This window comes from Candoia aspera, chromosome 2, assembly GCF_035149785.1.
Source record: "Candoia aspera isolate rCanAsp1 chromosome 2, rCanAsp1.hap2, whole genome shotgun sequence".
NCBI lineage: Eukaryota > Metazoa > Chordata > Lepidosauria > Squamata > Boidae > Candoia > Candoia aspera.
In genome coordinates this window covers 41,903,103-41,928,524 of record NC_086154.1, presented here as the reverse complement: position 1 = coordinate 41,928,524, position 25,422 = coordinate 41,903,103, and the positions used below count along the sequence as shown (strand labels likewise).

Sequence of the window (25,422 nt, the reverse complement as noted above, 5' to 3'; positions counted from 1 at the left end):
CTCTATCTCGCACGCACGAGCCGTCCCAGGTCGGTGGAAGAGGGCGGGGTTTGTGCTGGAAGGGGAGGTTCGGGTCTGGTCCGTAGGAAACTTTGGCCGTCCGATCTCTTCCATCCACTTTAAGAATAGCTCAGGGAAGTTGATACAGTCATTAAAAGCTCAAAGCACACCGAGATATGTAAGTATGGGCTTTTTTCCCCCCTTTATTAAGAAAAACCGTTTAGAGATTCTTTGCATTGGGAAGCAGCATAGAAATACTTCTAATAAATAAATGTATATAACCAGTAAGAAACAGGCAACCCTCCAAAGTGTGTTGGCAGTCAGGACTGTGATCCAGGCACGCTGATTTCAGAGGAAAGGGATCGTATAGGAAAGGCGCGTGGCTGATTTGTCAGCAGAGGCTTTTTTAAGGAGAAACACATTTGCTTCGTCCGAGAGGTGATGATAGGAAGACTCTCGCTACTTTTGATTGGCAAGCGTGAGAAATGAATCGTTTCCCTCGGACCAATTTTTGCATGAAGGATAGGGTTGTTGCCGCTGAACCATTTAACGGAATGAGCTTGCGTGTATGCGTTGCTGTGTGATTTCATGCTGCTTGCAATGAGCACATAAATTCCCATGGAAAAGGGCGTCTGCTTGTAAATTGTTGTAGGGTGTTGTCGCTTGCAGTGTTTAAAAATGGCCCAATGCATTCCGATGTTTGCATACTCTGGGCAGAAACTTTTCAGATTGCCTTTAATAGTGTCTGCTCAGTTTTGAAGTGCCTTGCTTCCACTTTCTGTCTCACCATAGCAATGTCCATCCGTGTGTAAACAAATAACAACATGAGAGAGGCTGCATGGACAGCAGTTGTGTTACAGCGTTGTATTTAACTGAAAGTAAGCCTCTTGAACTTAACGAGGCTTATTTCTGAGCAGGCGTGCAAAAGATTATTTTGTTTAAAAGGCATGGCTGAGAAAACTAAAAGCAATGATTCGTGTAGTAACGATCAAAAGTCTGCAGCAATAGCATTTCAGATTTAAATGCTGTAAAAACTAAGCTTCATCACAATCTTAAAAAAACAAGTAAAATTAAGGGAGCCAACTAAAAATGTCAAAATACTACTGAATAGAGCTTGGAGAGAGGTTTGCAGTGTAGTTGTAAGCATATCAGTTTAGAAGTACATTCTTATAATTTTAAATGTGATTTATTCCAAATCAGTGTATGTCTAGCCAGGATTAGGACTATGCATGACTGCAGCACATAGATACCCAGGATTAAACATCATTTTTAGAGCATTTGTACCAACTGTTCCCACTGAATGGAACAGTTATCTAACTTGGGATTTATGAAGAAAAGTTCTCCAGTTCTTGAAAGCTTCAGTGTCATAGTTGATAACCCATCACTAACTAATAGCCCATGTTTCATATCCACATTTTTGAAATATTTATTTATTTATCAAATTTGTCACCGCCCATCTCCTCCCACTGGAGGGACTCTGGGTGGTTTACAACAAAATACTCAGTAAAACAATAAATATATAAAATACATTATAAAATTACATATTATTAATAATATAAATAAAAATAAAGTCCAGATGGCTGTATCTCATTCAGTCTTCATGTGGAAGGGGGTACTTCAAGGCACTAGCCAACCCCAGGCATGACTCCTCACCGCCCCAGGCCAGCTGGCAGAGCCAGGTCTTCAAGTTTCTCCGAAAGGCCAGGAGTGATGGGGCTAGCCTCACCTCCTGGGGCAAGATATTCCCAAGGGCGGGCTCTACTGCAGAGAAGGCCCGCCTCCTGGACCCCGCCAGATGGAATTCTCTTACCAACGGGGTCCTCAGCATGTCTTCTCTGCAAGATTGGGTGGGGTGGGTAGATGTTACGGGGAAGAGGCGGTCCCTCAGGTAGCCTGGCCCCATGCCATGTAGGGCTTTAAAGGTCATAACCAACAACTTGAATTGGACCCAGAAGCAAATTGGTACCCAATGCAGCTCACACAGCAGTGGTGTTATATGTGCCCTTCTAGGGGCGCCACAAATAGCCCGTGCGGCTGCATTCTGGACCAGCTAAAGCTTCCGGATACTTTTCAAGGGTAGCCCCATGTAGAGCGCATTGCAGTAGTCAATATGGGAGATAACAAGGGCATGAGTGACCGTTTGAAGGGCTTCCTGACATCGCCAGTGTTCTTTAGGGCTTTAATAATAATATAACCCAATCAGTTTTGTAAGGCTGGTATTGGAAATTTAGGAAGGAGAGAAATACTAAGTGGGGATAATTATAATTGTGTAGTTAGCTGCCCTGGAATGTCAGAAACCTGCCTAAAGAGACTGGTGCAAGTATTAGTATGAGGCAGACAATGTGAATACGCCTTTGGTAAACTGTGAAGCTTCATTTTCTGGACTGAATGAAGTTACTCAGTACAGCTAGTTGAGCATATGAATAGGAAGAAATAGGTAGATTGGGCATGCAAATTTAATCATGCCTATGAATTAAATGGAAGTGTCCCATTAGATTGTACCCCAAGTGACAAATGGGCATATTATTATCTTGTGCATACTTGGGAACAAACTCCATTGAATTGAATTGGCCTTATTTTGGAATAAACCTGTATGAGACTGTGCTTCAAGGGAATTTGAAAGAGCCTGTTCAAATAGGGGATGTTTAGCAGTATCTTCTTTAATTGTATCACAGTGATGGTCTTTTCTAAATAGCTTTAAGAATTATTTCTGTTAGTAATCAGTCTATTATTATGTTCTGCTTCAATGTTTAGAAATTAAAACTTGATCAGAATATCAAAACTGCAAATTAGTGGAGTTCTTACTCTATTATTTGTGTGTGTGTGTGTGTGTAAATCTGATTTTCTGGACATAGAATTTTTGACCTTGCTAAAATTTGATTGCTTGTTTCCAGTTGTCTCCATAATCAGAGGATTGTCCTCTTCAAAATAATTATCTCCAGTTAATACCTACATTTTTTTTCATTATGATCACTAGGATAAATAAACTAGATTTCTCCTATTAAGCAGTTTTCTTATTAAGCTATTAAAAAAACTTTTGGGTTAATAAAGAACTGGCTAATAAGGAACTAATTTAGTTTTATTGCTGGCTGCGTGTTTTGATTTAGTTCAGAAGGCACATAATCTGCGAATAAAAGCAAGGAAAAGAAAATATCCTTCCTGCAGAAGACTGTGCACTCCCTTTCTACTGTTTTGTGTTCTGATATTTAGGCTTGATCCTGTTTTACAATCAAAAATTAGCCCTGGTGTAACATATGTACATGGATTGCTACAGCAAGATTGTTCGATGCTTCAGATTTGTCTTGGAAGAGGGGCTTCAGAATGCATGAGAGCAACACCTCCCTGTGACTCATTAAAGCATCTGTATCTTTTTCAAGCATTCTGTGGCTGCTGTAAAGAAGTTTTCATAGCAACCAAGATATTCTTGGGATCAAATCTGTATTTTTTCAAAGAATTGCAGATAGGCATTGCATGCCACTTCTGAAAGTTCTGAAGCGCCTCTTCTAAACTGAACCCAAAGGTTGTACAGACCTTCTGTGCCCAAGTTATTTTCATGATGTTCTGTGAATAACTATGTATCTATGCAACAAAGCATGTTGCTATAATCAACTATTGCAAAATATTATGTCATAGACACACTTTCAAATATGTTTAAATTGGATGACAGATAATTTGTTATTGCTGCCCTTAATGCAAATTTTAAATTGTATTATATAGCCCTGTAACCTACAATTTTTGGGAAGCAGCTTCTATAAATAATATGGCTTTATATTGAAAAATCATGCATCACAATAAGCCATAATGCAATTTATTCAGTTTTGGCTTAGGTTGATATGTGAAAGCATATAGTATCTGGCTCATGTATTGGCTGAATTCACACATTATGTTTTCTCCATGGTTTATTGAAGAAGCCTTTGAGCACACACTAGGCCAGGGTTTTTCAACCTGGGCCACTTTAAGACGTATGGACTTCAACTCCCAGAATTTCCCAGCCAACATTGCCATCCACACAGTCTACACATCTTAAGTGCCCCAGGCTGAGAAACCCTGCACTAGACAATAGCAAGAAATGTTAATGGCAAGATTCATACAATGTGCTAAGTCGGGTGGACAACCATAGCTGTGGGCTGTATGTCGTCCCCAATCCCATTCCAGTATCTTGAGATCGCACTGCAAAAATTCAGCAACAAAATAGAATGGTTTGGAGCATACCTTTCCTGAAGATGCCACAGAGACATGGAAGGCCTCTGAAATGTTGCCCATTCTATTTTAAGTCACAATCAAATCAGTGGCATATGTGAACCTAATCAGTGCCACATGCTGTCATATGGTCATGCTCCTCTTCTGCTGTCACAGAATTGTGATCCTGTAGAAGGATGGACTACTAGCCCAAGGACTGGACTGAAAGAGCACTTCAAAGGTAATAGTTTGAGAAGTTAGTCTTTTCCCATCTATGCATAGATGGATAGTTCATCAAATTGAAAGTTAGTAGTTGAATTCCTGCCCTCCAAGATAAGGTACTAATTGATGTTGTCAGTTTTTACTCACAAATAAAATCTGAATATGTACCACATGTCCTGTCCCCAACTAATTTTTCTTGAGAAATTGTCATCCCCTCCTTCATGCTGCTAATAAGCCCAGTGAAGATATGCTTTCCATTATTAGTAGATTTTCTAGGTACAGAATTCCTTGTAGCTGCTGCTACGTTGCCAACTTATACTTGAGTTGTAAGGGTAGGTGGTAGCAGATGTGCTGTCAATAACTCTTTTCCCTTTTTGCTCTCTTCAGTCGTTCTCTGAAATGGGTGGCAAGAATGAGCATGTGAAGGTCACAAGTGAGCACAAGCCTGCGTTTCTGGAGCGCCTCAGTGAGACATCTGGCGGGATGCTTGTTGGCCTTGTCACTTTTGCCCTGTCTTTCTACGTTCTTTTTACCAACGAGGTGAGAGGGAATGGGCAAAAATGTCAGATTTCAACTGTTTCAAGTTTGGAACAAGAGTCACACATATAAAACAGGCTGTTCTGATCATTTTGGAAGTATGCAAAATGATGCACATCTCCAAAACAATGGAAGCATCTATTTTGAATTTGAAATGGGAATGGGGGATGGATTTAAAATGTGTTAACATTTTGCCCAGAACTGAAGGATATGTAAGAAGTGTTTGGACTATTTTCAAGGGCACCTAAGATTAAGGGCAGTGCTACCTGTATCATACTTCACACAATGTGGTCATTTCCAGGACGAAGAAGCTGCAAAAAGAGATCCATTTTTGGAAAGGGCCTACTTTGTTGTTTTAACTGCTTCATGGGGTAGAGACCTTCGTTCGTGAATTTGGATAATCCGTAAAATATGCTATATGAAACTGGATATTGGAAAGCAAGGCAGGCTTTACACAGCAATCTTGGCATAGTAGGCTCTCTTTTGAAGCCTTCTTTCCCCTTCCTCCTTGTCATGATTATCCTCCAGGAAGTGTCCTAGTAGTTTGAAGTAACTGAAGGTGGAGATCTGATGCTCAGCAGATTCATTGAGTTGATTTCTTTCAGTGAAAGAAGTACTGAGGCTTGTGGGGAAATTGTTATGGGTGGAGCTTTCCTAGATATTGCATCAATTGTTGAAAATTAAAGAAAAACACTTCTCCTTCAAAATGCTTGTGGTATGCTGTTTTAAGAATGAACAAGTCATTCATTAAGTTCCAACCTCTTTTTAATGTGGTTTCAAAGAGAACTGAACAATCCTGTGTCAGGATGCTTTGTATTTTTATATTTGGCATCAAACTCAGAATTTTAGTTCAATGACTCCTTGTGCCAAACAGTTCCATTGGCTATGTAAGCTGCTTTGCACTAACAGTGTATAAACCTGTCTGCCTACCTAGATACTATTTACTATTCCAGCAAGATTGGAATATTTAAAGAAGAGAAGGTTGATCATTGAGTTCCTGCAACCAAAGTACTTTATTTTTTCCTGTGTAAATGAAGTTTCATTCAAAAAAATCTTTTCTGTGGTGATTTCAGCATGATGCAGCATTGACAAGTTCTTGCCTCAAGGGCCTACTTGAACTACTTTATCTCTCACCATTTCTAGGGGCGAGCTTTGAAAACAGCCTCCTCTCTGGCTGAGGGGCTTTCTCTAGTGGTCCCACTTGACAACATCCAGATTATATCCCAGGAGAATGACAAGAAACTTGTGCACTTCTCTGGTATCCTTAGAACATCAAAGGTAAATAGCCTTAGTTCAAAACTTTCTTCACCTTTTCACATTAGTTGGTTTTTTTTTAATGTGTTGCTTCTTCTGTCCTCCCCCAAGTCCTGATGTGCTACCTCATTGTGGTGGTGGTGGTGGGTGTTCCTGGGAGGGATAAGCAAAGAATGTTGGGAGTGTATGCCAAGAGTATATATCCCCAGCAGGGTCACCCAAGGCACAAAGGTCATCCCAGCTGCCAAGCTAAAGCAAGCAGGCACCTATATTGGTCAGCAGCGATAGTTAGTTATCCAATTTATATAGCCACCCGTCTCACCAAAGGCAACTCTGGGCAGCATACAACAATCAGATAAAAACAGTAAATATAACAGTAGATAAAAATATAAAAGCATTATAATAAATACCATAAAAACCAAAAATACAAACCTTAAGTGAGGGAAGATAAAAATGCCCCCCTCAACAAAGGAGCCATCTAAGCAAGTCTCCATATATAGGAAGATGCCAGAGGCAGATGGTCACTTTAGTGACAATGGCGAAGGCCTCAATTAATACTGCACTGGAAAAGGCAATGGTAAACCACTCCTGTGTTTTTACCATGAAGACCAAGAAAAAGGTGGATGGACTCAGTTATAGTGGTGATGAGTGCACCATTGGGAGACTTGAAAGCACAGGTTAGGGATAGATCATCATGGAGAAAATCTGTCTGTGTGGTTGCTAGGAGTTGAAGACGACTTGATGGCACATAGTCAGTCAGTCAGTCTGTCTGTCTTCTGTCCTGCTAGGTTGAATGACTCATGGGGAAAAAATTAAATTGTATCTTTCTTTTCTTTCTTGCTCTGCTTGCTGAACATCTAAGGAAGTCCTTGTAGATAATAGATCTCTTACCAACTGACATTTGTTTGCATTTGCTAGCCTTTATATGATCCCAGCTATGGGCTTTCTATTCGGGCAGTCAAGCTCAAACGTCAGGTGGAGATGTATCAGTGGGTTGAATATGAAGAATCCAGGTAAGATGCTCACAATGTTCATATTTTCTCTACCATAAACTGTGTGTATGTTTCCAGCAGGGGTTAGGAATGAATGAATTTTTGAATTGTATATTATCGAGTTTAAGATTAAGAGAAAATACTGACATATTTATTCTTACTTGTAGTTTTTCCTAACTTTTTTTTCCTTTTTATCCATGGGTATATAATAATGGTTTGATCCAACCTTCTGGTATCCATTTTTTTTCCACCTATAACAAGTACTGTAGTGATTCAAAGCTATAGAGAGTGAATGAGCACAGAACTATGAGTCATTTATTTATAGCTGGCTTCTGGGATGGAAAGTATGAGCAACTGAGAGGAGGTGGGAAAATAATCAGAAGTTGTCATGCCTACAGCAGCCTCCATACCTCATTCTGGGTGTGTGAGATGCCAAACTGAGCTGCAGTTAAGCAGTATATAGCGTGAACGCTGGAATTTTGGCTCTGCTTCAGATTTCTCAGTTGTAGCAAAGTTAGGTCTATTTACTAGGAATCTTACTTAGCTGAGATAATTTTTCCATGAAGTTTTGAAATAGCAAGTCCTAGTATTCAGAAGGAAATGGGGTAGGAGAAATTTAACTAGGCTTTTAGGGAAATGCATCTTCTTTGTCATAATTTCATTAATCTCAAATCCCAATATTTCCCCATGCATTCAATTCAGTTCTCTTATTTGGAAAGCATTATTCTCTAAGTTTTAGACCACAGAGAGATCATCTCAGGCTTTAAAATGCTGACATGTTTTCATGTCACAAGCATTAAATCACAAGATAGTTAAGGGTCTGTCTTAAAAGGAGGCAAATGTATACAACTTGGGGAATGGGTGGATATTCGTCACTGGCATTGTGGTGGGGAAGCTTAGGCTGTTCTATGTTGATCTAAAGCTCCAGTGAGATAGAGAAAAAGCTATATATTTTTATCTAGCAATAAGTCCGATGGCAAATATCTGGACTTGTTTTCACTTTTTGATACTATTTATGATTGAAATAAGACAGCATTTAAAGTACTCAAAGAAGATTCCTGAAATGTTAACATTTTTCACCTCAGAGACTTCTTCCTGAAATTTATTCTGCTTTTTCAATCTCAACTCAACACTAAAAATCTCTATCACAATAGAATATGAACTAATAACTCTGCACTAACCATTTTTGTGGCATCCAATGATTGATGGATTGAATGATTGGTAAATGAGTGCCAATCCAATACTAGCATAAGAAGAATACAATACGGTCTGTTTACCTTCCTAAATCAACACACGTTATTACTGTAGAGCAAAAGAATAGCTTTTCTCATTTCAGGTTGGGCTTATAGGGCAACTAAAAATATTTGCTCCCTTGAATCCAGCATGAATCAATAAAGCTTCTATGTTAGTTTATCTGTGTTTTGGCTGGTTGAGGAAGGGAATTTCCATCCATCTGAAATTTCAATTTTATCCCTCAAAGTTTATGTCCCCTTTCAAAGTGTGCCTTGATTCCCCACCATCCCCAAGGAAGTCTGATGGAAGTATAGTTGGTAGAAATGTGCATGTATGTCTGTGTAGTGGAAACTTAGAAACTTCCTACTCAAGACTACCAGGTTTTGAACTTAATGGGAGCAAGACACAAGGACATAGATAAGCAGGCAAGGAACCATCAAGCAATGAACTCAATACAAAGTTCCTTCTCTGGACAGGAGGCTTGCATTTGTAGTGAACTGTGAGGTATAGACATGGTTCCAAAAGTTGATACATTTATGCCTCAGAAATGTTTTAATAACTCTGCAAAACCTTTTAAATTGATAGTACTGGGGGCCCTCTGCATGACCACATTCACATGAATTAGTTAAAAGTTTAGCTAATTTTGGCTAAAAATTATTGTTCATAGTGTGAGAAGTAGTTTGGTGTAGCGGTTAAGGCATTAGGCTAGAAACTGGGAGACCGTGAGTTCTAGTCCCACCTTAGGCACAAAGCCAGCTGGGTGACCTTGGGCCAGTTTCTGTCAGTCCTAGAAGGGAGGCAATGGCAAACCACTTCTGAAAAACCTTGCCAAGAAAACTGCAGGGACTTGTCCAGGTAGTCTCCGAGAATCAGACATGATTGAACGGGAAAAAAAATGTTTATAGTAAACATTTTTACAAACATTGTGTAAAATATGATGGGCTTCTCCTAAGCTCCACTTTACATTCATCTTATTTTTTTCCCCTTCTTGTAGAGAATATGAAGAAAATGGTGAAGTGAAGAAAGAAACAAGATATTCTTACAGTAAGTTTGCTAGTACAGAAATTTGTCTCATGAAACAATCACTGTTTGATTAAAGGCAGCTCTTCTTCAGCCAGGGCAAAACTGTCCTGTGCTGCTACAACAAATGACAGTGAGAGCTGTCTGTTGAATTTCTGCCTGTCACATAGCTGTTATAAGGGAGAATCCCTGAAAGGGAAAAAGTTAGTAATTTTATCTGTGGCATTCTGAACTTGGAACATTGTTTACTGCATTCGCATTCTCTATGTCCTTCATGAAGTTCAAAATAAAATAAACAGGGTTGTTTGGTTGATTCTGTTTAGTTGACTTCAAACTGCTGAAGGAGACAAAAGTATATTTTTCTTTTTAGCCATAATATTGCATCCACATGACTGATGTTTATGTTATGCCAAGGTTGTCTGAGCTTCAGTGCTTGCAAACCACAGAAAGTAGGTTTTCACTGGATTTTATTCATAGGATCATAGAGTTGAAAAGTGGCTTGGCAGTCATCCAGTCCAAGCCCCTTCTTTGGGTAGGACCTGATAAAACATTTCAGACAGATGGTTATCTCTGTTTGAAGATCTCCAAGGAAGGGGAACATAACTATTTCATGAGGCAACCTGCTCCACTGGCTGACAACTCCATCAGGCAATTCCTCCCGATACATATATCCATAGTTTCAGTTCATTGGCTCTTGTCCTGTCTTCTGGGGCAACAGAGAGCAAGTCCACTCCTTCCTGTATATGATAGTTGTAGATTGCTATTTTATTTCTTCTCACTCTTCTCTTCTGCAGGCGAGATTTACCTAGTCCCTTTAACACCAGACTGGGTTTCCAGTCCCTTCACCATCTTCATTCTAGTTCGTTATTGCCATTTTTAGACTGTGATGCCCAGAACTGGAGTCAATACTGGGAAATACAGAGTGGGAAAAATATTCCTCATGACTTTATGCTCCTTTTAATACATCCCAAAATAGCATTTGTCCTATATGTGTGTCTGTTCATGAACAGTAGACCCTGAGAAAAAACATAATTAGCATGTGCTTAGAGAAGAATCCTACCTGTGGTGTTCACCAGGACTTACTCCCATATAAAAGCATACAGAATTACAGGGACAGAGGGAAATATCCATCATCTGTGAGTCCTGGGACATCTTTCAGGAATCAGGATAGCATTCTTCATATTCTTATTTCTGTACTTCCCTCTTAGATACAGAATGGAAATCAGAAGTTGTGAACAGCAGAAATTTTGATCGAGAAATTGGACACAAAAACCCTAGGTAATGTCATGAGTACTGATGGTGAGCAGGAGTGGGCCTCTATCCAGGGGGAAAAACGCATGCATAGTACTGAGGAATTAAGCAGCCATTCAAAGAGACACAGATCAGACCCGCCTCAACTTTGGGGTTTTCCCATGTTTCTTCAGTTCGTTAGGATTTTCTGTCTAATGTAGCAGTAATAAAGCACTAGAGACCTAATCCTTGTCTCAGCGTGGTTCCTGGCTGTTAGGACATCAATCCTAACAAACTCCCTACTCCATTGAAAGAGGGAGGAACAAAAAAAAAAAAAAAAGGAAGAGACATTTAGGAAAACGTCTTCGGAAAACCAGGAAATTCGGCAGGCCATCCAACAACTGGCAGAAGCATTGCAACAACATCAACAGCAAGTAGATCTCCAGATCAACACATTACAAGCAGCTATGCTACAGCAGTTATAACAACCAGCTCCAGTTAACGCACAAGCAGTTACAACAAGCAGCTCTGCCAGTAGTCTTGAGATCCCAGGGCAGTTTACCAGAGAAGTTTGGAGGAGAAGCAGGACAGTTGAGAACCTTTCTCACACAGTGCACAATGTTTTTTCAACAGCAGACCGGCAGAGTTTCCCACAGACCGAACCAGAGTCACCTTCATTTTAAGTCTGCTAAAGGGCCCAGCAGCCAAATGGGCTATTCCCATGGTGGAGAACAACGACCCAATTCTCAACGACTACCAGAATTTCCTGGCAGGGTTCCAAGCACACTTTGACGACCCGATCAGAGAGGTCACTGCCAGCTGGGAAATTTGGAAGCTCAAGCAAGGCAACAAGAGAGTGGGAATCTACATTGCTGATTTCAAGCTGTTAGCAGGAGATCTGGACTGGAATGAGAGTGCCTTGAAAGACCAATTCAAACAGGGGCTGGATGAAGAAATTAAAAATGAATTAGTGCGCCAGGGGACATCAGCTACCCTAGAAGGTTTATATCAACTGTCTGTGGTCGTAGACGCCAGGCTAGAAGAGCTCAGACAGATGCAGCCGGGGAGAAACAGGGGCCTCAGAGTGCTTCCAGGATTTCCAGCTCTCTCCGCAGCATCTCCGTACTCAGGACCAGAGGAGCCGATGCAGATCAGGGCAAGCAGGAGGCTTATTTCCGAGGCTGAGAGGCAGAGAAGGAGAGAGAGAGCCCTCTGCTTTTACTGCGGAGCCCAGGGGTACATTGTGAGAGCTTGCCCAGCGAGAAGCCAAGCAAATTCCGTAAGAGCCCCAGGGCAAGCGGCAGAACCAAGAGCCACCTCCACCTCAACTTCCAACCAGGGAAACTCCATCGGTCTCCCTCCACAGAGCTCAGCAGGGAGACCATCAATCAATTAAGACGGGCTCATTCCGAGGATTCCAGGCAATCCTTTTACTACTTACCAGTCATGAGTACTGATGGCGAGCAGGAGGGGGCCTCTATCCAGGGTGGAAAATGCATGCGTAGTACTGAGGAATTAAGCAGCCATTCAAAGAGACACAGATCAGACCCGCCTTGACTTTTGGGGTTTATCTGTCTGGGTTTTTCCCACGCTTCTTCAGTTTGTTAGGATTCTGTTTTACGTAGCAGTAATAAACACTAGAGACCTACTCCTCATCTCAGCGTGATTTCTGACTGTTAGGACATCATTCCTAACAAACTGAAGAAGTGTGGGAAAAACCCAGACAGATAAACCCCAAAAGTCAAGGCGGGTCTGATCTGTGTCTCTTTGAATGGCTGCTTAATTCCTCAGTACTACGCATGCATTTTCCACCCTGGATAGAGGCCCCCTCCTGCTCACCATCAGTACTCATGACATTACCAGTCATAATGCACGTAAACCCAGAGCACTAGGTCAAGCCTCGTGGATTCCGGAGCTTCCACCAATTTTATTGATGTACAGACTGTACAAGACCTCAACATCCCGACCATAGAATTGCCACGTCCCATAGAAGTGGAGACGATTGACGGCCAGCCCCTCAAGGCAGGGCCGATTAGAAGGTTCACAGAACCTGTGCAACTAACAACGAGAGACCACACTGAGTGGATCCAACTTTATGTTACTGCATCACTTAATGTGCCTATAGTCCTGGGCACACCTTGGCTGAAGATCCACAACCCATTGTTGGACTGGACTACGGGAGCAATCTCCTTCCCAGCTAAGGAATCCCAGCACCACAAGATTCAAGCCGCTCTCCTCTCTCCAGCAACCAATGCAGCCATGGAAGCAGGGGGAGTCCAGTTGCCAGCCAAGTATGCAGATTTCGCAGACATTTTCAGCGAACAAGAGGCCACAGCACTACCCCCCCATAGGGACTGTGATTGCACCATTGAGTTGATACCAGGAGCCAAGATTCCAGCAAGGAAACAATATCCCATGTCCCCCAAGGAACTAGCCACCTTAAAGGATTACTTGGATTCTAATCTCCAAAAGGGTTTCATCCGACCATCTACTTCCCCGGCGTCTGCTCCTACCTTCTTCGTACCAAAGAAGCCTGACCCGTTGGCATCGGCAACCCAGGAGGCACCCATGAGAGTGGTACACGATTTCAGTTCCCTCAATAAACTCACGGTCAAAGAAAATTACCCACTCCCCCTAATATCTGATCTGCTGGATCGCTTACAGAAAGCACGCATTTTTACTAGGTTGGACCTCAAGAATGTGTACAGTCTGATCCGGATGAAAGAGGGGCATGAATATCTGACTGCCTTCGATACCAGGTTTGGTAAATTTGAGTGCCTTGTTTTGCCCTTTGGCTTGTCTAATGCAGGAGCCATATTTTCCCGATTTATGAATCAAATTTTCTCTGATTTACTAGATAAGTATCTGGTCATTTATCTATGACATATTAATATTCTCTGAGGATGCTACAACTCATGTAACCCATGTACGTAATGTCTTACAAAGACTGAGAGAGAACAAGCTGTTTGCCAAGCTAGAGAAGTGTGCCTTCAATTTAACTGAATTACATTTCCTGGGCTATAAAATATCAACAGAAGACATATCCATGGATCCTTCTAAGGTCCAGGCAATTCTCTTGTGGCAACCCCCCCGAAATGTGAAAGAGGTACAAAGATTTCTAGAGTTTTGCAATTTTTACAGGAGATTCATAAATTTAGTGACAGGGCTAAACCCCTCACACAGCTTTTGAAGAAAGGATCAAAATTCATTTGGGGGGAGAGAGAGCAAGCAGCCTTCCAAGAATTTAAGCAACTCTTTGCATCCCAGCCGCTTTTAAAGCACCCTGATCCCACGAAGCAATTCATAATGCATTCAGATGCTTCAGATATTGCCATTGGTGCAGTTTTATTGCAATATACAAACAAAACCGAGAATACATTGCTCCCTTGTGCATATTTCTCCCGCATGCTCTCACCAGCAGAGAGAAACTATGATGTTTTTAACAAGGAGTTGCTAGCAATTAAAGCAGCATTTCAAGAGCAGAGGCACTGGCTAGAAGGTGCAACCTTTCCTGTGAAAGTTTGCACCGATCACAAGAATTTACAGCTTCTACAAAACACCAGATCCCTCACCCCACGCCAAATCAGATGGAGCCAGTTTTTCTCCCGTTTCACTTTTGTTATTTCTTATGTTCCCGGGGCGCAGAACTGTTTGGCAGTTGCCCTGTCTCGACCCATTCAGGCAACCCCCGCTACTCACCAGGAGGCACAGGCTACTATATTACAACCTCACAACTTTCAGCAGTCTATGAGGGGGAACCAGACAGAGATTTTAGCAGCAGGCAGACAAGCAGAGGACCTATTTACAAGAGTCAGAGCTCAGCAGCAACAGGACCCGTATGCCAGGGCCAGGATGGATGACCTCCAGAGGGGCCCGCAAGACACTGCCTCCCCCTTTAATGTGGAGGCAGGAATCCTCTGGCATAGCGGGTGATTATACATCCCCCCCTCATTGAGGGAAGAAGTACTGAGACTTTGCCATGACCATCAAACAGCAGGCCACAGAGGTGTTTTCAAAACTCTCCATAAAGCTCTGAGAGACTACTGGTGGCCCAAGATGACTGCAGACATAAAGGATTACATTGCTTCTTGTCATACCTGTAGACGAGCCAAGCCTCTCCCAGGGAAGCCCACAGGACTCTTGCAACCCCTACCCACCCCCAGTAGGCCTTGGGATACAATCTCCATGGATTTCATCACTGATTTACCCCTGGTCCAGAGGCTGACTTCCATACTAGTGGTGGTGGACCTTTTCACTAAAATGGCGCATTTTATTCCTTGCAAGGGACTCCCATCTGCGCAAGCCACAGCGCAGTTGTTTATGGACCATGTTTTTCGGTATAGAGGCATGATAAATCACTTGGTGAGTGACAGAGGCCCTCAGTTCACTTCCAGGTTCTGGAGGGTGCTTTTCCAGTCATTAGGGGTCCAGATCCACCTATCATCATCGCATCATCCGGCTAGTAACGGGCAAGCTGAGAAAATTAACCAGTGGTTACAGCAGTATCTCAGGTGTTACACCACTTATCAGCAAGACAATTGGCCAGCCCTGCTCCCCATGGCAGAATTTACTTATAACAACTCTGTGCAATCCTCTACCAAGATGTCTCCTTTCCAAGCACTCTACGGGGTTAACCCTCGGGTGTTGCCCACCTCCTCTCACAGGGAACTGTTCCAGCCATGGCTGATTTTCTTAAAGAGCAACAAGCCACACAGGAGTTGTTAAAGGAGTAGCTGAACAGGGCAAAGAGTGCTTACAGGAGAGCTGCAGATGCTCACAGACAAGAGGGGCCAGCGATTGCGGTAGGAGACAAATTGTGGCTCTTTACCAAGTTTTTGACCTCTACCAGGCCCTCCAAGAAGTTGGACTCTAAGTTTGTGGGCCCTTTCACTGTGGTACAGCAGATAAATCCAGTGGCTTATTGCTTAAAGCTGCCAGCATCCATGAAAATCCATCCAGTCTTGCTAGCCAAGGACCCTCCCCCAAGTACCTTATGGTCGCAAATGCCCCCCCCCACCTCCAGTAATTGTGGAGGGGGAGGAGGAATACAAAGTCGAGGAAATTCTGGACTCTAGGAGGAGGGGAAGGGGCATCCAATATTTAATACACTGGAAAGGGTACCCTGAGGAAGAGCACACGTGGGAGAATGCCAGAGATGTGCATGCACCAACGCTGGTTCATCGATTCCATCAGCTTTTCCCTCACAAACCCAAGCCTCTCACTCTACCAGAGATTCCTCACTTGACTGAGCAAGCAGAGGAATCCCAAGCAGAGGAGTTCATAAGTTGGCAACCTCCACCCCTGCCTGGGACTCTGAGGCCAGAGACAGAGGAGGAGGGAGAGCCGCAGCCCTCCACCTCGGGCTTGCATTTCCCAAGGGGGAGGGGGGAAGAATCTTCTAATTATCTAGCTATTTTCCAGCAGCAGCCACCTGGGCCAGAAGCGTTATCAGACCAGCACTGATTCGTCCTTGGAGGAGTTCTCCTTTGAAGAATTTCCATTGTTGCCCAGTTCCCATGGGAGCTTAGAGGAGGAGATGTACTTTTATGAGACCTCTGGAAGGGAGGGGGCTGAAATGGAATGTGAATCTGGAGGGGAGGGTGATGTCATGAGGACTGATGGTGAGCAGGAGGGGGCCTCTATCCAGGGGGAAAACCCATGCGGAGTACTGAGGAGTTGAGCAGCCATTCAAAGAGACACAGATCAGACCCGCCTTGACTTTTGGGGTTTATCTGTCTGAGTTTTTCCCATGCTGCTTCAGTTTGTTTGGATTTTCTGTCTAATGTAGCAGTAATAAAGCACTAGAGACCTAATCCTTGTCTCAGCGTGGTTCCTGGCTGTTAGGACAGGTAAACTTGGTATTTCTCTATACTATGGCCCTTCCAACACTTCCCTTAGGATTCTAAATTAAGAATCTGAGTGAGATTTCTAACTGATTCACTAGACTCTATTCTGGAAGCTAGACAGGGTTGCAGGATAGCAAATGTATGTATATGGTTTTCTGGCTGGGTATACTTCCATGCTAGTTGTTTTGTTTGGAAACACGAGTATGTCTTTGTGGAGGTTAATAGCTAGAATATGTGCTGACTCTTTTGTGACTTTGTGTCTACCATGCTAAAATTCATCCGGTAATTCTTTTGTCTGTGCAGTGCCATGGCTGTCGAATCTTTCACTGCAGTTGCTCCTGATGTTCAAGTTGGCAAGTTCTTTCTTTCCAGGGGTATGGAGTCTGTATTTGTTTAACTAAGATATATTTAACAAGGGGGAGAGGGGGGAAATCGTCCCAACTTTGTAACATTTTGGAAGAGTAGTTAAAGAAACTTTAATTTAAATCATCTTAGTTTTCCAGTTTCCATGGTTTAAATTTTATGGAGCAGAGCATGAGACAGTATCAAAACGTCTGCATATGCGTATGCTTTTGGAATAAGTACCGTGTTCTAAAGCATAGTATAGTTATTCTATGCATGGGAAACCTTGCATTCTTATCTGGATGTTAGGCAAGTCTGCATGTAAACTCTTCTGGTCTGACATGCTGCTCCTTACCACCACGCCTGCCTTCTCCCTTTTAGTTCTGCATGGTGAGAAAGGGGAATTAAGGAATCATAGAATTAAAAGGCATTTTTAAGCTGTTGAGTCCAATCCCTGCTCAGTGCAGGAATCCAGCATCAAGCATCTCTGACAAATGGCATTTTAGGCTGTGCTTGAACACATTCAGTGAAGGGGAACCCACTATATCTCTGGGTGGTTGCTTCTGCTATTGAACTGCTTTTACCGTCGGGAAGGTTTTTCTAACATTCACCAAGAATCTGTCTTTGTGCAACTTAAGATAGTTATTCCACGTCTGATGCTCTGGGATGATAGAGAGTAGCTCTTAGCCTTCTATGTCGCATTCATGTGGGTACTTGGAGTGTTATCATATTCTTCCATGGTGCCCATTTTCTTTTGTTTTTCTTCATAGGAAGAACTTAGAAAGTTTGTCAGATGACCATATAGCATGGATTGGAGTGAGGAGGGGCCTTGCATGACAGCATGAAGGATGGCCACATTTGTTCTGACCTTTGGCCATGCCCACTTTATGCTGCGGCCCTGCCTCCTGCAAGAACATGGCTTCAGTGAAGTTTCCCAATGTCTCCATAGGCCTCAGGCAAAAATGATTCCTTATTCCTACTCCTACTTTTAGGCCTCATTGAGAAGATTGACAATTTCAAGCAGATGAGCCTGTCGAAACTGGAAGACCCTCACGCAGATGTGATCCGCTCAGGGAATTACTTCTTTCATAGTGAGAATCCTCGACGCCCAGAAGTAAGAAATCAAGAGGAAAAGAAACAATTAAAAGAGTAAACTCTTGTTTTTCCCCCTATTGTTCCTCTGCATTGTACTTTTTGCTTCGTCATATCCTTGTGCCAGGAAACCTCTTTGAGCCTGAGCATGGAAGATATGAGAACCTTAGATCTTAGACCTGCACTGGGAAGCTTTTGTTGCCCAACGGTTTCATTTTTGTTTTTTCCTGTTTTCAGGTTGGAGATCTTCGTGTTTCATTCTTCTATGCAGGTTTGAGTGAAGACTTGTCGCACACGGGTCCACCAGATACGGTAAATGTTCCATATCTCTTCAGGACCTCCGCATGTACCTGGCTAAAGCTCTCCAGTGTTAACGTGCACATTTCTTTAATTTCTCACCTCTGCCCCTTTTCAGGTGACCATAGTTGCTCGTCAGCAAGGGGATCACTTGGTTCCATACCAAACCAAATCTGGGGATGTCTTACATATTCTCTATCCTGGAGAGCTCACGGCTGAGGTAAGAGTGACAGATCAGTAGAGAGGAGAATGGTAGGGAAGCGTTATACATCTTCTGTTTGCATAAATAAAAAATGGGAGGACATCACTTTTTCTCCCACGTCCTCCTGAAATATCTCTCTTCATGGAAGGACTATAGATCAGAGTTAAAGCTCAGTCACAGCATATAAAACAACCCTGATTCAGTTTCTGGCAGATCTAGCTCCTGATGGCGAAGCTCCTATCTGAAAACCTAAACGGCTGACCTAAATTTATTTATTTATTTATTTGATTTATATTACCGCCCCACTCCCCCAATGGGGGACTCTGGGCGGTTTACAATAAAAAAGATAATAAAAACATCTAAATCTCAGTCACAATTTTAAAAACATAAATAATAAATATTAAATCCAAGAGGAGATGGAATCCCGATCCATAGGGGCGCTATGGCACCAACCACCCCCAGGTGGAGCTGTTACCCTCCCCATCCCAAGCAAGGTGGCAGAACCAGGTCTTCAATTTGTTCCAGAAGTCTGGGAGTGAGGAAACCCATCTCAACTCCAGGGGCAAGATATTCCAAAGAGTGGGCACCGCCGCAGAGAAGGCCCACCTCCTGGACCCCGCTAGATAAAATTCCTTTGTTGATGGGGTCCATAGCATGCCCTCTCTGCCTGACCAGGTGGGGCAGGTCGATGTTATGGGGATGAGACGGTCCCTCAGGTAGCCTGGTCCCATGCCATGCAGGTCTTTAAAGGTGATAACCCACACCTTGAATTGGATCCGGAAGCAAACTGGTACGCAATGCAGCTCACATAACAGTGGTGTCACATGGGCTGATTTTACAGCACCGATAACTGTCCGCGCAGCTGCATTCCGGACCAGCTGGAGCTTCCAGATACTCTTCAAGGGTAGCCCCATGTACAGTGTGTTGCAGTAGTCTGTGTGGGAGATGACAAGGGCATGAGTGACTGTTCAGAGGGCATCTTGATCCAGGAATGGGCGGAGCTGGTGCACCACCCAAAGGTGTGTAAAAGCCCTCCTGGCCACGACTTCCACCTGCTCTTTGAGCAGGGGTCGCGAATCCAGGAGGACCCCCAGGTTCCGCACTGGTTCCGAATGGGGCAGTGCCACCCCATCCGGAACCAAAGATGACAACTTCCTGGAAGCCGAGGGGCCATCAACCCACAGCCACTTTGTCTTACCAGGGTTCAGTTGAAGCCTGTTGTTCCCCATCCAGACCCCCACAGCCCCCAGGCACTCGGAGAGGGTAGAGACTGCATCACTTACTTCACCCAGGATGGAGATATATAACTGAGTATCATCAGCATATTGATGATACCTCATCCCGTGGTGATGGATGATCTCACCCAGCGGTTTCATGTAGATGTTGAATAGGAGAGGAGAGAGCACCGAAATTGGCAATCCTTGTAGGCAGTATTGATCTTAACTAATTGGACCAGTGTGAGTTAGCTTCCTATGGACCTTTCCCCCAACTCCACTGCTGGAATTTGGTCCTGATCAGTGCAGATGTTTCATTTGTAGACCTATCTCCTCTTCACAGAATGATTCCATAGCAGTGCTCTCTCATACCTTCTTCCAAGAAATACTGCTGTATGTTCGCAGTGCAGATCAGTTTGTAGAACTATCATTTTATTTTATATCCCACCTTTATTATTTTTATAAATAACTCAAGGCAGCGAACATACCTAATACTCCTTCCTCCTCCTATTTTCCCCACAACAGCAACCCTGTGAGGTGAGTTGGGCTGAGAGAGAGTGACTGGCCCAAGGTCACCCAGCCGGCTTTCAGGCCTAAGGCGGGACTGGAGCTCACAGCTTCCTGTTTCTAGCCTGGTGCCTTAACCACTAGGCCAAACTGGCTCTCATGGTGGAGCAAGAGGAAAATGATTATGTTCTGAGTAAAAACTATTTTTCCTAAAACTCCATCTATACTTTTCATAAACTTGATTTTTCCCATGCCTCATTCTTCTTCCATCTTACCCTGTCTTAAAACTACTAAGTTAATCTGAAGCTCAGTTGCAGTTGAAAATTCATCATAAATGCTCTGGTGCAGCCATGAGAACAAAATTTAAAAGCTTTGCTTCTGTTTTCAACTAATGCAAGTTTCTTACTATGTCCAAACTTGGATCCAATTAGTTAGTTTTAGCTATGTTTTGTCAAAACAATTTAAAACTATCATTATAGCCCAAGGTTGTTTGAAACTAACATTCCTATTAGAATATGATAGCTGATTGTGGAAGGGAGGGAATAGGTTCAGGCCAATAATGCTAGATTAAGCTTTGGCACTGTGTCCAATTGCAGTGTGTTTCCTGCTGATCAAAAGAGTTATCATAATTGGGTGCTGATAAGATACCAAGTGTGCGACTGGAGGCACTAACTAAATACAAAATACATTTCAGGAAGTATTTCAGAAAGAAAATGAGAGTAACAGCATGAAGACCTGGGGCCTACGTGCAGCTGGATTGCTGTCTATGTTTGTAGGCATCAGTCTTATGACCAGAATTGTTCATACTCTGGGTAAGTGATGCTAATGTCCCCAAGCATTAATCAAAAAGTTGTACTGAAGCACCTTCAGGTCTAAGAAACATAATCATCTAACATGATAAGAATATTAATTATTACTGTGAAGGTGAATATTGTTCCCGGGCTCAAATGTTGACTAAGGAAATAAAGCTTAGTATTTTCCTTACTCATGCTTTGTGTTAAACTAATGTTAGAATCAAAGAGGATATTTCAGTGATCTGGATTCTCTAGTTTAGGTAATAATTCATTGGAATGGGAGGGAAGGCAAGTAGTTATTTCAGCACTGAACTACAGTAAAAATGTGTTTCTATAAGCTATGAAAACAAGGAACTAACCAAAGCTTATTCTGTAAGTCTGTGGCTAAGCTGAGATTTGAATACTAATACTAGTCTTCATTGTTGAGTGCTGAAAAATATATTTAATGTAGTAGGTAAAGATCTGGCTTTTTTTACCCTTCACTTAATGGTCAGGAGTCTGTAGAGATGAAGATTACAGTAAAATCAGTAGACGTTGGATTAGATTTAAAGCAGATTTAGTTTGCAAATATTCTATAAGCTTGTCAATACTTTTATTATTTTTATTTTATTTTTCCTCATTACAGTGGATTGGTTTCCAGTTGTCCGGGATCTGGTTAACATTGGTTTGAAAGCATTTGCCTTTTGTTTAGCCACTTCCCTATCATTGCTGACCATTTCAGCGGGCTGGCTCTTCTATCGGCCATTCTGGGCAATACTGACTGGTTCCTTGGCTATAGTTCCCATTCTGATTGCAAGATCTCAGGTTCCAGCAAAGAAACAGCAGTGACATCATGGAGGAAGTGCCTTATTTGTACCCGCATTTCTTTGGAAACTTCATACATTTAGCGCTTTTATCATATTTGAAGCAATTATCATTGTGGGTATTTTTGCTCAAAACAAAAAACTTCACATTGCAATACAGAAAATGCAACACCAATGTGTTCTATAACGGTTTTAGATGTGTTATTTTTATTATGCAATCCAGGGGTGAGGAACTAGTGGCCTTTTATGTGCTTCTGAATTACAGCTCCCAGGAGCCCGATAGCATGGCCAGTGGTGGCAGGGATGCTGAGATCTGTAGGTCAGCAGTGTCTAGACCAGGCCTGTGCAGCTTGTAGAGGAGAAAAGGCCACATGGTAAAATTAAAAATAATTGCAGGCTGCAGAGGAATCCCTGGTACGCCGACCAACTGTTTGGCAGCTAGCAGAGTGGTGGCAGTGTTGAACGTGACAGTGAGGCCTGGAGTTGCTCTGTGGTGTGTCTTTTGGGGCAGCAGTGAATTTATTTTTTTAAAAATGCCAGCATGCTGCACAAGGCTGCTTGGCTGGCCAGATGTTGTGCAGGCCTGATCTAGAGGTTCACAGGTTCCACACCTAGTGGCATCAAATGAAAAAGTGCAACTGCCCTAGTTTTTTTTTTTTTTTTAAATAGAAAGATGAATGAAACGTAACAAGTCTAAGCAGATTAGGTTTCCTGAGTAACTTGTTTAAAATGTCTTCTAGTCTTCATTGAGAAGAATAGTTGATATATGGACTCCATGGGGACCATATGAGGCTTTGAAGAGAGCGGGTAAATCATTGTAATATTAATCTGCCCATTTCTTATCTATACTGTAACTTCATACATTATAGTTTTACTGCATGCAACAGTTTGAAGTTTTTGTCACATTTATAGTGCCCTTTGCTGTTCTTACTATCCTGTGTGAATTCTCATGTAGGTAACTTGCCTTATTTGTGAGACCTTGTATTATACATGGATCAAAGCATCCCACACCACACTGGCATTGCTGCAATGTTTATTTTCCTATTACTATGTTCAGCATTCTTGTATCAGTTTTATGATTTCTCCTTTCCCATGCTTCATTTTTTTTAAAATGTTAATACGATTTATGGACTCAGCTAGGTTTTTAACCTGTGACTTGTCAGACTGAGGATTATTTCCTAAACCAACTTAGTAATTTACTGATGTTTTCATTAAGAATTTATGGTTTTTAAGTCTAAACCAAAGATATCAACAGGGAGAAGAGACTATTTGCTCTCCATTAACTTGCTCCATGGGCAAATTAATATATTAGCTTTTACTGAAAAATTATGTACAGTAGGGCTGGGTACTGAATGTACGGACTGTATTCTAACAAGATTTTGCTTGAAGCCTGCACAATTTCAGAAAAAAAAGTGTAGTGGTTTAGAATTGGGTTCTTTAAATTTTTAAAAGTTTGTAATTTTGTTGATTTTCTCTGGAATAAACTGCTGAATTTGAGACAGACAAATGTGAAGGCTTCGGTGACCTGGATTTTTTAACCATTGGTGTTAAACAAGCCATAATTACCTGCTGTGTGTGTGTGTGTGTGTGTGTATTCTGCCATTCAGTTGTGTCTGATTCTTGACAACTGCCTGGACTAGTCCCTTCAGTTTTCTTGGCAAGGTTTTTCAGAAGTGGTTTGCCCTTGCCTCCTTCCTAGGGCTGAGAGAGAATGACTGGTCCAGGGTCACCCAACTGGCTTTGTGCCTAAGGCGGGACTAGAACTCAGAGTTTCTAGCCTGATGCCTTAACCACTACACCAAACTGGCTGTTGTTATATATATAATGCTAAGCTAAAATGGATAAGTCCACACATTATGAAAACAAATGAATTACTTTAAACTTAGTGCTGCAAAAGAATGTGAGCAACTATCCATATTTGATGCGTAAGGTGAGCCTGAATAGAGGTTTTTTTTCTATAGCTTCACTGCTTTTGCCAGGTTCAGAACTGTAAATTGTGCACACAGCCTTCTGACAGTCCCAATTCAGTTGGGACTGTTTTACAGAGATGTTATTTTAATTTGTAAGCCACAGAATCTAAAGTAGTCAAATTTGAAAAAGCCAGAGTATACCCTATTGCAAACTATTATTGCTAACAATGAGATGATCCGAAAACATGGATTATGTAGAAGCCTCTGGTGGAGTACATCTTTTATATGGATGCAGTCTACCAAGACAGAGAGGTAGGCTCTCATACGCTGTATTTAAAATAATTGTCAATCAGTATTCTTCTCAGATCATTATTAGAGTACATAGAATTATTCTTGCAAGCCTAAGAGTAACAACTATTTGGGAAGCCAAAACCGTGGAAGTAAATTAAAGTTCATTAGTATCAGCCTGTACCTGCCCTCTTTTAATTTTGGATCCAAACTTAAGTGTGAATTCCTTGGTATTATGCTATCTAATATGATCTCATTTCATTAAAGTCCAGATACAATTTGCTGTGCTGTTATTTGACATTTTGTTAAGATGTCAGTTGTATCACTGGTACAGAATGAAGCATGGTGACTGCTTCCAGCTAAAATACAAGTTTGTATTCTTTATTTTTAGAATAACATTTTTTTTATTTTCTATGAATGGAAATGCCTTTTCTATTTTATGAATAAAGGTTCAAGAAAAATAAATGATTTGTATGTGTGTTTTGGAACCACAATTCATTATTAAAGGTAACAGAGTGAAGAGGTGGAAGGTGCCATTTAGACCAGACTCCAAGCTCCTGTTCAGTGTAGGAATCCAGAGTAAAGTATCCCAAACAGATAGCTGTCTAGCCTCTGTTGGAACACATCCAGCAAAGGAGCATCTGCCATCTCTGGTACTTTGCTCCACAAAGTGTTCTTACGGTTAGAAAGCGATTTTCTAGCATTCAGTTGGAATCAGTTTTCCTGTAACTTAGAATCAGTTATTCTGTGTCCTGTACTCAGGAACAAGAAAAAGACCATTCTCTTTGTGACGTCCTTTTAAGTTTTTGAAGAGAGCTATCATTTCTCCCCTCAGTTATCTTTTATCTTACACATACCTACCTCTATCAATGTCTGTTCATAGGACTTAAATTTCTAATCTTGCTAGCTGCTCTTCTCTGTTCCTCTTCCAGTTTGAATCCTTCCAATGTGCCTAGAATTGGACAAAGTACTTGAGGCAGAGGCCTGACTAAAGCAGGATAAGCTGAAATATTCCTGAATTTTTCAAATTATTTTTTTTAAAAAGATCTACCCTGTATTTAGAGCCACATTCTAACTAATAACTTAAAAACACTGCTGGCAAGGCAGGTAGACATCTGACCCATCCAGTCTCAACCCAGTGCTGCCAACAGGAATGATACTGCTGCTTGCATGACAATCTTTGGGAAGCTTTAGAGCTTCCCCATAGCTTGACCCAGAATATACTAGAAGCTAATTCCAGAGCAAATTTCACAACTACGTGGGACTGTCAAAATGCTTCTAAGGTGACAAGAAGGAAGTTCTGAGGGGAAAAAACACATGAAAAATGTTGAGGTTTTTAAAATACTCTTGCAGCAATTGAAATAATAAAGCCTTGTTTTAGAAGTCCCTCTTCTTGTATTTGTGTACCATTCTGTAAGTTTTTAGCATTTACTGGGAAAAAAAAGTGTGAAATAAAGTCA

General features: G+C 42.0%; 1 protein-coding gene across 2 annotated transcripts; it reads left to right on the top strand.

The window, feature by feature from the left end:
* Positions 1-99: 99 nt before the first annotated feature.
* Positions 100-23,509, top strand: TMEM43 (transmembrane protein 43). Of its 2 annotated transcripts, none has more exons than XM_063291685.1 (12): positions 100-178; positions 4,789-4,941; positions 6,082-6,216; positions 7,111-7,205; positions 9,412-9,461; positions 10,646-10,715; positions 16,817-16,887; positions 17,848-17,969; positions 18,185-18,259; positions 18,363-18,464; positions 20,862-20,979; positions 21,587-23,509. In XM_063291685.1, the coding sequence occupies exons 2-12, from the start codon at positions 4,801-4,803 to the stop codon at positions 21,787-21,789; spliced, it is 1,182 nt and encodes a 393-aa protein (XP_063147755.1). In that variant the 5' UTR covers positions 100-178; positions 4,789-4,800; the 3' UTR covers positions 21,790-23,509. The 2 variants fall into 2 exon arrangements, with proteins under 2 accessions (XP_063147755.1, XP_063147754.1); XM_063291684.1 differs by lacking the exon at positions 100-178 and adding an exon at positions 446-527.
* The last annotated feature ends 1,913 nt before the right edge of the window (positions 23,510-25,422 follow it).

Excerpts from the sequence above, each read along its gene's own strand:
- TMEM43 (XM_063291684.1), top strand. The coding sequence starts at position 486 with ATGAATCGTTTCCCTCGGACCAATTTTTGCATGAAGGATAGG. Across the intron at positions 4,942-6,081 it reads ACGTTCTTTTTACCAACGAG|GGGCGAGCTTTGAAAACAGC; the intron begins GTGAGAGGGAAT and ends CACCATTTCTAG. Across the intron at positions 17,970-18,184 it reads AGAATCCTCGACGCCCAGAA|GTTGGAGATCTTCGTGTTTC; the intron begins GTAAGAAATCAA and ends TCCTGTTTTCAG.